Below are 12,959 nucleotides of genomic sequence, written 5' to 3'. Positions count from 1 at the left end.
TTGCTCTGCTCTAAAAATGCACAGCACAGATTTAGCTTTCATCAGAGTTTTCCCAATGTTTTTGTCTCACAATTTGTTCATAACACCTTGTTTTGTTAAAAGACAATTCCTTTTTTAATGGGTTTATTGACAGAAAAATCATTTTAGCACCAATCAGGCGTCCATGATGATCCATTTTCTATGAATACAGTGACAGATGTTCGGGGTCAGGCGGACATAATAAGCACTTCCCCCAACCTCCTTCTGTCACTCAACTATTCAATCATTTACTTCTATTAGACAGGGTCTATGTCTAAATCATGTGGGGCTTTCTTCTCCTCTCACGGTTTTGTTGCTTTGTTTAACTAAAGAAGATCCAAAATGATTTAAAATCTTGCATTTTGTCAGTTTGAAGGATTTGGGCATTGAAATAAATATGCAATACAGATTGAATCAGAGCAAAACGTAATGTTGGTTTTATTCAAGCTGGTAGCATTGTTTTAAGTTTAAAGTATTTCCATTAAATAACATTAATTAAAGAAAACCTAAGTTTAAAAATAAAATAAAAACTACTTTTCTGTTAAAATGAGTACAAGAGGAGAAAGAGGAGTTTGCTGATGAAAACATATTTTTTGTACAAACCTAAAAGCGTTAGGTTTGCTCTTGTCAGTCTCCCACTTCCAAACAGTGGAGGCATTCACAATCACACACAAACATGTAAAAACCACACTCACACACATTCAATTAAACCCTAGGCAATAGTTTGATATGATGTTGCCTGTACAGTCCTCATTTGATTCAAGAATTACCTGGAGAAGGGAGTGTGTGGGGTGGAGGAGACAAGGGATGGGGGTCAACCAGCTACTGTGTCTCGTTTCCATGGAAACCTTTGTCCAAGGTCATTAAAATGATAAAATCCCAAGTGAACGATTATGCCATAAGACACTTATTTTTTGTTTATCCTTTCTCAACATGCTTTATTTTAGAGGTATTAGAAATGTGTATGTGGTAAAATACAATTTAATATATTTATTGTTTGGGGTAAAAGAAAAGTCCTACAGAAGAGCAAAAACAATAATGTTGGACAATAAAAAGTTAAAGTATATTTAATCAGTCAGGTGTTGTAAACTTCCATCAGCCTGTGTCAACCCATTTTAAACATAATTCAGTGTATAGTTGCTGTAGAAATAGGTGACTCAGTATAATATAATATAATACAATATAATACAATATAATATAATATAATATAATATAATATAATATAATATAATATAATATAATATAATATAATGTAATATAATATACTATAATATAATATAATGTGATATAATATAATTTAATATAATATAATGTAATGTAATGTAACATAATATAATATAATATAATATAATATAATATAATATAATATCATAAAATATAATGTAAAATAATATAATATAATATAATATAATGTAATGTGTTGTAATACAATATAATATAATATAATATAATATAATATAATATAATATAATATAATATAATATAATATAATATAATATAAAAATTTTAACTGTAGGGTAATTAGGAAAATCATATATTTTGTGTTTTTCATTTCAAAACGTGACAGGAAATGTTAACTCCTGAAGGCTTATGACGATCTTCCATCTAATTAGAACACAGCGTCCTCTAGTGGTAGAAACAAAATACCAGTCCAAGAAAAACTGAAAAATCTGATAAGAAATTGGCAAAAAATGAAAAAGTATATATGCGAAAAGGAGAGGCAAAGACATGTTTACAGGCAATCAGTTTAATATTGACTGAAGAAAATTCAAAGTTGTGATACAAAAAAAAAGGAAAATTATAAACAATTTAATCAAAGCAGAAGAATCTTGGACAAATAGTTGTCCAGTCAGTGTGTCGTATACAACATTTCACCACATGATATGCACATAAAACAGAAGTAAACAAGCAGTCTATCTCAGCTAGATGGAAATCTGCAGACAACAATGAAAAAAACAATAAATAACATCAAAATTTAATATAAAGCAAAAAAGCTGAATGCAGATTTTTGCTCTGGTCATTAAAGAAAGAGCAAAAGTATTCATTATAGTGGTGTTACATAAAGCGTCTATACAGAGCGGCAACAGCTCTTGCTGTATAGAAACCTATTTTCATACAAATATATTCCTTGATAAATGTACATTCAAGCCAGCTCTGATCTGAGCTGCAAAAAAGGGTTTAAATATACACAGACTTTAAGAAAACAGTGCTAAAGGAAGTGAACATGGTCAGGACTGGATGTAAACTACAAAAGAGCGCGAAACACCACAGAGGCCTGGTTTGGACCGGCGCGTCTAAGACAAACAACAAGTTCAGAGAGGATAGAATACAAAAAGACAGATAAACACCTCCAAGGACAAAACTCCCGCTGTGTTTTTGTCCAGGAGAAAACACGGGATATCATCAGTTCCATCTGGATACTACTCATTACAGTTCACAAGACACACAAGTGGAATGGATGATGGTTGTACAAATAAACCGTAAAATTCTGAGATACACCTTTTGACAAGTTTTGAATCTTAAATAGATGCTGAAACAATGTCAACCTCCTTTTTCTGCTTTTAACTTAATCTAACCTCTCAGTAATGCTATTTTATCTACACAAAAATGGACAGAATTCTAAAAATAAGTGTCTACATTTCAAAACTTTTGATGTATGAGATTGTGTAAACTTAATAGTCTCTTAAACAAGATGGAAGGGTGTTAGTGCACATGATTATCACTTTTAGATATATGTATATATACCAAGGATCTTAATGCAGTCAGATGCATTCAAACAGGAATTGTTGTTTGAATGTTCTTATTTGTAGTCCTGTCTTAATACAGCAGCATTTTTACAACTACGTTTTTAAAAAATACAACCAGGTGCTTTTACAGGTAAGTTTCCAAGCGCGTTCAAAAAGCCTGTAAGGCGTTATTTCTGTTTCAAATGTTTGCTGTCCATCACCCTTTGAACCAGATCTATGTAACTTGGCACCGCAATGAAGAGGAGAAAGGCTCTCCCACACCCCACTGTTTTTTTTGTTTTGTTTTTTTAAGAATGGTGGTCACCTCATTCATGACCATTGACACCTCTCATAGACAGATCAACCCTCTCCTCTGAGCAATCCTGGCTCGCTCTTCCTCTAAAACTCAGATCATGGCTTTAAAAAGTACCTCACACTCATGAGAAACATCTTTACATTTAGTCTTTCATGTTTCAGAAAAAGCAACCAAAAAGCATGGCCCTACCTCATATCTTTTTTGTTTTCCTAATCCCTTTTAGCACGTCCTTTCCTCTTTCTCCTCCCAGAGTTCTCCTGGGTCTTCTCCTCTTTGCTGCCCATCAGCGCCGGTCCACCGGCTGCTTTGCTGGGCCCGTTCAGGGTGCCATTAGAGAAAGCCCTGCCTGCTTTGGAGGACGAGGCGGTTTCACGGCGCGTGGGCTGCTGGCGGCGGTAGGTCTGGTAGTAGAAATTGCCAAACAGGATGATGAAAGTGATGGCATAGCAGATGAGGGAGTAGTGCATCCAGTGGGGGAAGTCGCAGTTGACGTAGAGAGACAAAGCCGTGTGCCCGATGGTGAAGTGGAACTGAACCTGACAGACAAAAAGGGAGAAACATTTCAGCTGTTTTCTGCTCAGATTTTGTTCTAGTTGTGTTCAGACATATATACTTTCAAATGGAAACTGGATTTCACCAGGGTCATGCTTCCTTACCATCTGAATGATGGTCAAATACTTTTTCCACCAAAGATATTTTTGGATCTTGGGTCCACAGGAGGCCAAGCCATAGTACAGGTACATCAAGACGTGGATCAGTGCGTTCATGTGAGCCCCAAAGAAAGCTGCAAAAAAGGAAATAAAAGCAAAATCATTTTCTCTGAGCCTCCCGATCTGGAATCTCATCTTAAAGATCCGCTCTAATAAAAAAAAATTTTAACGTGCTTTTGTGGCATTTTTCTGATGATGGAGGACAAATATTAAGAATATTAAACTTAAATTTGCATTTCTGAATATTTCTTAAATTAGATCTGTGTAAATCAGAAGAAGATCAACGAATATAATACAAAAAAAGCATTAAAAAAAAGCATAAAATGTTTTTTTATTTTTCCTCGTCTGAGCTGGAATTTGACTCAAAACCGTACAGCTCTAATATTGCTCGCCAATGTTGTTGCACCAGTAATGCCAGGTAGGGGGTTTGAGAGGCAGTAAGCTAGTGGGGGAGCATTTAAATAAAAAGCTCTCACCAACGAGGTGAGGGGGTGTGGTTGTTCCACTGGTAAAGCCTTTACAATAGGTAAAAAGATGATCAGAATGGGACTTTAAGCTCACTTTTAAAATTCATCTTTGCCTTTGTTATTTTTTTTAAATGTAATTTATTTTTGATATTTTTATTTTTATGCAGTCTTCTTTGTTCTTTTTATATTCCTTTCTTCTGCCTATTGATACAAAATGTATTTATGCAGCACTTTAAAAACATTTTGTTGGTAGAATACGCTAAAAAATAAAGTCGACCTTTGGTTGTACTACAGTATATGACATCACATGCAAACTTTTTTTCTTTTTTTTAAATTGTTGTGTTATATAAATCATTTATATAATCATATAAGTAATTTAATTACAGAATGACATGAAAATGTTTAAATAAATTAAACCAGTATGTTTGGCACATTTTTTGTCTTCTCTGCACACTTTACAGGAAGCTGTGCACGTGAGTGCAGACAAATATCTTGTGGTTCAAGCTCGAATATCTCAGAAAGATAACTGCATTAACATTTAACGCAAAGAGAAAATCCAAAAAGAGAAAAGGTAAAAGTCTTTGTCCATTTTCAAACATTAAACTGGTTTGTTGGTTTTAGGCCTGCACAATGAATTACACATTTATTGATATCTCCATATTAAGCTGTGCATATTAAGCTGTGCAATACACATATCGCAATAGTCGTCGAAAATTGCGATAAATAGTTACCTTAAATGTGCTAAAGCAATCTTATGGCAGTTTGAAGTATTTAACTGAATCAAGTAAATCCCTTCATGCATTTGACCAATCGAATGGAGCCCTTTTATGTTAGATGCTCGCCTCTTTTGTAGATGTGGGTCATTTGGAGTATTTTTGAGTTATGTTGACTCTTCTTTAAATTTAACCGTTGCAGTGAAATGTATTTAGTTGTTTTGCTTTTTGTTCACGTATCGCTAGTTATATCGTCATCGCAAAGTTGATCACTGATATCACAAATCACGAGTTTTCCTCATATCGTGCAGCCCTACTTGGTTTGTATGTTTATTACTTAAACAAGTAGTATAATCATTGAAAAAATGTCTATGTATATGTTTTGTGTAATTCTGATCCATTGCATTGTGAAGATGAGTAGCAAAGGGATTTACTGTAATGTGAGCAACTTACACTGTCCTCCTGCCACCCACTTGATGCCGATCCACCAGAGTGTGAACATGGTGCAGTGGTGGTAAACGTGCAGGAAGGTAACCTGGCTGAATTTTTTCCTCAGGATGAAAAACACTGTGTCCAAATACTCGATGCCCTTTGAGATGAAATACCACCACAAAGCTCCAGCCATCTGTTTCCAAGACCGGCCGTTGAATGGGTGGGCGGGGCACGAGGCCATGGCGACAGAAAGTGAGAAAAATGAGGAAAGCAATTTTTCAATTCATACTTGAGGTTTTAACACAGGAACTGAATGAAAGGACAGGTGTGTTTTGTATTTAAATCTGGTGACTCTGCACCCCAAAGTCACCTGAGACCAAAACACTCCCTGTTCTCTAGGCAGGTATACGTCATGGAGCAAAAGAAGAAGGTGAAACTGAACACCCATCAGCTCCCACCTTTCTGAAAACTGGATCCCAGTTCAGGTGAATGCCAGCTGATCAGGTTTCTAAAAAGAGTGTGTGGATTTTCCTGATGATATATAAACAGAGGAGCTTCCAATGCTAATTTGTCAGTAAAAGTATTGCGAGGTATTTAGTTTCTTCTAGAAAAACTCATTGGAAAGTACAAAAGAACTAGAAGGATCAAGGTACATACCAGGGCCTGTAAATTAGCCCATCACTGTGTTAAATTTTAAATTTCTGTGTCCCAGAGAGACGAAAGACTCACCCTGACTTCATTAGGGTCCTCCGAATAGTCCACAGGCTGACAAATGTAGCTGTACTGTGCTGCTCGTGCCGCCATAAACAGCTAAAAAATAAAAAAAAAAGGTCTTTGCTGAAACACTGAGAGAGGCGAAAGCAAAGCTCCGAGGAACAGTTATATGCGATGGGATTATTGAGGAGACTCACACACCAGAGGGGCAAATAAGTACCTCCTTAAAGATGAACAGGTTAAGAAAAACCATGCTGAAGTTGTAGATGACCAGAGTTTTGCGGAGCTGAAAAGGTTCTCTGTTCTTCATGTATTTGGGTCCGAGCCAGAGGAAAAGCAGGTAAGAGGTGCTGATGGCCAGAGTGGGAAGAGGGCCGTCCATCAGAGGCCATTTCTCCACCCGTTTGTCTGCAAGATACGTTGACATATTTTAACACAAAATGTAGGTTCAGTGTTACATCACTGGAAGGTGAAGTCAAGGAGAAGTTCTATTTTCCTGTGATGGGCTGTCACTTTGATTTAATGCTATTGTGTTCTAGATTTATGTCTTTAGAAAGCTTTTAATAATAAATTTGATTTTATTCCACACTTTTCCTCAAAATGCGACAAAACTGGATATTTAGAAAAGCTGGTAAAAAAAAACAGGGAAAAATTTTTTTTTATATATATATATAAAAATAAAATATATATATACTTTTTTTTTACAATTTTGTTGAATCAAATTAGATGTAAATCATATTTATTTTCTGTAAAAACAAAACAAACCTTTAGTGTTTTGGTAGAATACAACCTAATTTATTAGAAATGCATACCAACATTTGTTACAAGAACTGTACAGGGAAAACCAAAGAATAAAATGTCCAAGAGTACAACATGACAGTACAGCCCATGTGATTTACCAATAAATATGAAATTCTTTTTATAAAAGCAATAATAGAGGGTACTGGACTGTCTGCAATACTTAGATCTCCAGTAAGGAAGAAAATCCACAGAGGGTTTTAGAACCTGCAAGATGCATGCTAGTATTGTCTAACACTGTTGTTTGCAGAAAGAATAGAACAAAAGTATCATGTTTAATACTTTACTGGGTCATATAAACCCAAGTCCCCTTTAAGTGTTTCGAAGTGGAACAACAAGCTTATTACACAATAAAAAAATTTTTTAGATAAAATAAGGTTTATTAACAGATCTTGTTAAGTTAAGATGAAGCAAACACACACAAGATAATTTAGAATTATATAATGAATAACTCGGTAAATACAAAAAAAAATCATTTAAATTGTAAATTCTTTATTTTACATTATAATTAAAGTACTGTTTAGGTAAAATAGACTATTATAGCAATTTTAATAAAGACATTGTGGCTTTGTAACTTTTTCTCACAGACAGTAAAATATCAACTCTAAACAATTAAGTTGCAAATGTTTTATTTTTTGAATGCAACTACAAAAAAAGTAGAGTGGATACAGGTGAAGCTTCATTATCTAGTTTTTTTCATTACCTGCAATAGTCAGGGACCATTTGTAGAGCTCAATGGTGTCATTGATTAAATGTGTAACAATCTCCATGACTGTGAGGGTCAACCTGGAATCAAACAGACAACTCTTAATAGTGGGCTAGAAAAGCATTACACAAACAGACCCGGGTTAAAACAGCACATGTGCGGCACATAAATGGGAACATACAATTTTAGACACATTCACATGAAAAAAAAATATTAACAACATTTTTATTGCGTTTTTAAACCACCAATCCTACAGATCAAACATCACCACCCCTCCCCTTCTCCTCATGCAGCTAAGCGTGGATGGAGCGCCACTGCAGGATTTGGCACATTTTGCGCGCTCCCCTGCAGTACCTGACAAAGACACAACCATCCCTGAATATTCACTTGAGCCCACATCCCTTGCATAGAACCCTTTTTAGTTATTTTCCCCCAAAATATAAATGACAGCTTTTGAATTTGCCTTCTGCACCATGAAATCTGGCCTTCCACGGGACGATCCGCCACAGTTAGGCCTAATAATAATCAGCTTTAGAAGGAGAGAGGAGAAAATCCTAATCTGTTATTATCTTTAGTTCATTTCATACACTGAACCGATGGCTCGTGATTTCCAGATCGTGTCTGCTGCAGGATCTAGAAAAGAGATTACAGCATCTCTCGCCATCGCTTTTCCTTTTTGCTGAATCGAGAAGATAAGGATGCTTTTCGCCTTACCGTTTCCGTATGTTATTAGAAGGTCATCGAGGCTGTGTTACTTTAGCATCTATCGGTTTTTTTAATTATTATTATGATTATTATTTATTTAAAAGAAATAGATCAATTTCTCCACAGAACGCACCGTTTAAGTAACGACGGAATCACGAATTTCTCGTTAAGGGACCATACTGACCGCAGATTTGCTTCAGCGAATGGCACCCCAGATCCCCGAAACACGAGCGTCTGCCCAAACGGCGGAGAAAAAATGCCGCATCCGGTAATACTTTCAAAATAATAGACCAGAGAGACGTTCAAGCAGACAAAACAAAGAATTGTCTTAAATTTGTATTAAACATACAGCTAAATTTTCAAATATATATTTTTTTCCTTTTACCTAAAATATATATAGTCTTTTTGCAAAATTGAAAACTGAAATACATTTCTTATGAAATGTTTATGCTTCTCAAAATTCGAATCCCTTATCAAAAACCAACTACTTTACATCAAAGAACTGAAATAGAAAGGTGCCATGAAAGTAAGTAAGTAAAAAGTAAGTCCCTATTTGTTCCAAATTATATAAGCAGGCCACAAAAATCATTATCCCATTTCAAACATTTGGTGGAAAGTATTATTACATTATTTCCGGTCTGTTCCAATGTGTTATTGAGCGGCTTGACGTCTGGTCTTTTATTCCACTTGTCCGCGGGGCGGATGATAGAAGGATGCTTTGCGCATGCGCACATGGGAAAGCGGACAGCAGCAGAAGTGAAGTCTCGCGGAGATAGCACTTAGACCGGAAAAGATGGTCCCGAGGACTGGTCTCTGTTTACGTACCAAAATAAAAGTATCGTGAACATGTTTATGTGGGAAAAGTGTGGAAAGTGGTCCTGTTTGGAATTGGTTACTATTCAAATCCGTGATTTGTGCTGTGTTGAACTTAAAAATGTTCATTAAACGTTTCGCAAATAGTATTTAATTGTATGGGTGAACCTTGAGAAGTCAGCAGGAGTTTTATTTTTTCTGTCAGGACCAACTTCCTGTATCTTAATTCCCTGTGCTTGATTCTTGTCATTCCGCCGATGCACCGGCTACTCTCTGGTCTCCCCTTTATTTATCCCGTTCGTGTTTTCCGGGCGTTGTTGTCGTGACGCGTAAATTATCGTCTGGTGTTTTCTTTTTGGGCCCTTACCTCGATAACTCGACAGTCACACGAGAACAGGAGTTGAAATGCATTTTGGCTCTCTGACGATTGCGAGCCTCATCGCATCAGGCCCAGTTCTGCTACCGGTCCCATTTCCTTATATGATAGTGGTCCGGTAAAATGTAGTTTTGGGAGTTTTTAAGCCTGGTTTGGTTTTATTTTTTATTGATTTGGACAGAAGAGCTTTCTGAATGATGAAGATTTGGAGCACGGAACATGTTTTCAGGTTGGTCTTACAGGCGCTATTTCAATAAATGTGGGCGGAGACTCATTCACACCTTTACCAACTAACTGCATGCTTGCTTCTATAAATAGGATCTAACCGATTCATGGTAAACTTCTTCCTGTTGTGTCATATCTGCAGTTCCTTTTATAAACACTTAATAGCACAGCCACTAAAATGTCAGTTTGTTACAATAAAATCGAATTTGCTGTTTATTCCAGTCCAAATATTTGTCTTTATTGTTGTTTTTTTGTGTTAGTTACCCCTGGGAGACTGTCATTAAGGCTGCCATGAGGAAATACCCCAACCCCATGAACCCCAATGTGGTAGGGGTTGACGTGCTGGACCGTACTTTGGATGCGGAGGGACGCCTTCACAGCCACAGGCTCCTCAGCACTGAGTGGGGGCTGCCGGGTATTGTGCGTGCGGTCAGTCTCACACACTAACCAGACAGAAAATCTGTTTTCCAAACCGCTTTTGGAAAACATTCTCTCATTTGACTTTGCCTGTCTGTAGATACTTGGAACAAACCAGACGCAGACCTATGTGAAGGAACACTCTATAGTTGATCCAGACGAGAAGAAGATGGAGTTGTGCTCGACAAACGTGAGATCCCACAGAATGTACTGCTTTGGTCGCATCTCCTCTCCCAGTTCATGCCACAAAGTCTAATGCATTCTGACTCAATAGCTTTCATGTTGTGACGTTTTTTACAGATTACTCTTACCAACCTTATATCAGTGGATGAGAGGCTTCTTTACAGACCACACCCAGAAAACCCTGGGGTGTAAGTCCTCCTCTTTTGCCCATTTTCTAGATCTTGTCTTTTTTGTTGTTTGGGAATCCAAAGAAAAAAGACCTGGAAAATGTCACAGTGATAACACTTTTTATCGCATACCATCTGCCTGTGCTTGTCCCTCGCCTTCTCCTTAGTACTGTTCTGACACAGGAAGCAATCATCACTGTCAAAGGAGTCAGTCTAAGCAGCTATTTAGAGGGGATGATGGTCAGGAGTATGTCTGCCAACGCCCGAAAGGTAATAAGTAGATGACTTCATGTTTATTTTATTGTCAGTGGTCAAACATGTCATATGTAGGAATGCTTTTTAGGTCTAAAAACTGGAAACATACTATATTGCTATAAGGCATGCTGCTTAAAAAATATATATGTTAGAAATTATATTGTTATTCCTCAAGTTGTACCTTTTTCAAGAAAAATTTCAATTAAAAAAAATTAAAAATGCGCATTTGATTCTTATTTAAAAAGTAGACTTGACAATTAAAGGATGCATAATGCATAACCTTTCCAACTCAAAAGCATGGGAGAGGATCCATCCTGATTTGGGCTTGTGTTGGCAGGTGAAAATACTCTTCCAGGATACATAAAACAATAACTCAAGAACAACATTATAGTCTTAAATGACCCTAAAAACATCTTTTCCAGGTAACATGAATAAGACATTTGAAAAACTGAGAGATGGTGTAATATCTGTCAAAAATAATGGTCGAATGTTTGCTTTGTGCTGTTTTTATGTCGTTTCTATCTATAATGGAAACACATGTTAAAGATTTTTTTTTACTTGAGCCTAAGCCTTTTTCCAACCTAAGAAATCATTTCCTCTTTTGATTATTTTCCTATATTCTGCATGCAACTGTGGCCCAATAGTAATCTCAGACACACATGTTGAAACACTGTTTATGCTGCGTGCTTTCCTCTGGCAAATGGATGCACATATTGTTAGTTATTGTTATTGCAATTATTTTCATGATTTTTCCTATGGAAATGCATAGTGTCCCCTTTAATAGTTTCCCTCTGTGTATACTTTCAGGGCTGGGATGCAATTGAATGGATTATTCAAAACTCTGAAAGAGAAAATGTACCTCTTTGATGTTTACCAACCCTGGTAAGCTTGGATTTTCTCAGTTTTTGTTTTAAATACAATGTTACAAATTACAAATATATATTTTTTGCCAACATGCATAACATTTGCATGTTTTATGAGTTAATATGACTCTTGGTGTTTCTTTATGTGCATATTTAAGGGTCAAGGTTTACCGTGAAGACTACTAGGCTGCGGCGTGTAAAAGACTGGCACCCCCAGCATTCTCCTGGACCTGTTACGGGTGGAAGGAAGGAAATCTTTGGCCAAAGCTGAATGGTTACAGAACATTAACAAGCAAACAGGACAAGTGTGTAATTAACTGCTCATGAAGCATTCATCAACTAATTTACTATTTAAGAAGAAAAAAAACTGAGCAGAACTCCTGAAAATATGTCAAGCTTGCAATCGCTTCCCTCCATTTACGTTTAATTTACCGTCTGCATTATCTTCAGTGGAAATAAACTGCCACTGAAGACGCCGTTTGAAAAAAAAGGGATGGTACAATGTTGATTATGCAACAGAAATCATAGTTTTATTTGTCATTTATAAAATCTTTTAGTATACTTCAAACTAGAAATCTGTTCAAATCATCAAGATGTACTTATAGATGTAATAAGCTGAGCACGAACTGTAAAATGTTTGCATGATAGAAGAAGAAAAAACTAAAGGATCACGGTGAGGTATTAGGGGAAAGGATATTTCTTTGAGGTTTTTGTCAAAGAACTTTAGATTAAATCATCAGCAGATATTCATTTCAAGGGGAATTCTTCATTTCAAGGTACAAATACACTGATTTCTTTCAAAGAAAAAAGAAGGGATTGCTTTTCCTTCCACCAGCTTGTTTGTGACATATATTGTTGAAAGTGGCAGGATGACTGGATGGACAAAATCGACCTTTCCCTTTCTTATGGCCTTGAAATAATACCAGTGTATTATTGCTTTGAAAGCACTCTCATGCCTTCTGTCAGTGCTACACATCATGCCTCTAAATCGAGTGCTAACTCTTACAAAATACATGTAGATGCTAAAAGTAACTAAGTGCAATGCTGCACCGCTGTGTGCATAAGATTTATGTGCTAAAAATATTTTCTAGATTTAAAAATTAAGTATTTGTATTGTTTACTTTTTTTATTTAAACATTGCATTTTACTTAACACATTGCTTTTAACATTTGTTCTGTCCAAAACTGTAGTTTACTTTTTTACTTTTTTGGTTGTTGTTCTGTCACTATGAAAGAATAAATGAAGTTTTGAACCTGATGTAATGTTTTCAATTAGCTGGTATTTTAAAGTTGTCAAAACTTTGAAGGAACATTTTTGAAAAAGGCTATTTGAAAAATTAAGTAGTTTAGAGTTAA

The 12,959-nt window shown here is 36.0% G+C and overlaps 2 protein-coding genes across 4 annotated transcripts; one reads left to right on the top strand and one right to left on the bottom strand.

The window, feature by feature from the left end:
- Window positions 1-1,745: 1,745 nt before the first annotated feature.
- On the bottom strand, window positions 1,746-8,555 carry LOC101161285 (elongation of very long chain fatty acids protein 4). Of its 3 annotated transcripts, none has more exons than XM_023964399.1 (7): window positions 8,490-8,555; window positions 7,598-7,680; window positions 6,317-6,504; window positions 6,112-6,192; window positions 5,404-5,575; window positions 3,717-3,844; window positions 1,746-3,596 (listed from the first exon to the last, which is right to left on the bottom strand). In XM_023964399.1, exons 2-7 carry the CDS (start codon window positions 7,662-7,664, stop codon window positions 3,270-3,272), a joined length of 963 nt encoding a protein of 320 aa, XP_023820167.1. In that variant the 5' UTR covers window positions 7,665-7,680; window positions 8,490-8,555; the 3' UTR covers window positions 1,746-3,269. The 3 variants fall into 3 exon arrangements, with proteins under 3 accessions (XP_023820167.1, XP_023820168.1, XP_023820166.1); XM_023964400.1 differs by having other exon boundaries at window positions 8,439-8,519; XM_023964398.1 differs by having other exon boundaries at window positions 8,315-8,513.
- A 780-nt stretch (window positions 8,556-9,335) lies between these two features.
- On the top strand, window positions 9,336-12,861 carry prelid3a (PRELI domain containing 3A). The gene is made up of 7 exons (XM_004078041.4): window positions 9,336-9,723; window positions 9,980-10,148; window positions 10,237-10,326; window positions 10,437-10,507; window positions 10,654-10,756; window positions 11,549-11,623; window positions 11,763-12,861. Exons 1-6 carry the CDS (start codon window positions 9,689-9,691, stop codon window positions 11,606-11,608), a joined length of 528 nt encoding a protein of 175 aa, XP_004078089.2. The 5' UTR covers window positions 9,336-9,688; the 3' UTR covers window positions 11,609-11,623; window positions 11,763-12,861.
- Window positions 12,862-12,959: the final 98 nt, after the last annotated feature.

Source organism: Oryzias latipes, chromosome 16 (assembly GCF_002234675.1).
Source record: "Oryzias latipes chromosome 16, ASM223467v1".
In the NCBI taxonomy this organism is placed as follows: domain Eukaryota; kingdom Metazoa; phylum Chordata; class Actinopteri; order Beloniformes; family Adrianichthyidae; genus Oryzias; species Oryzias latipes.
This window is presented reverse-complemented; position numbering and strand designations above follow the sequence as displayed.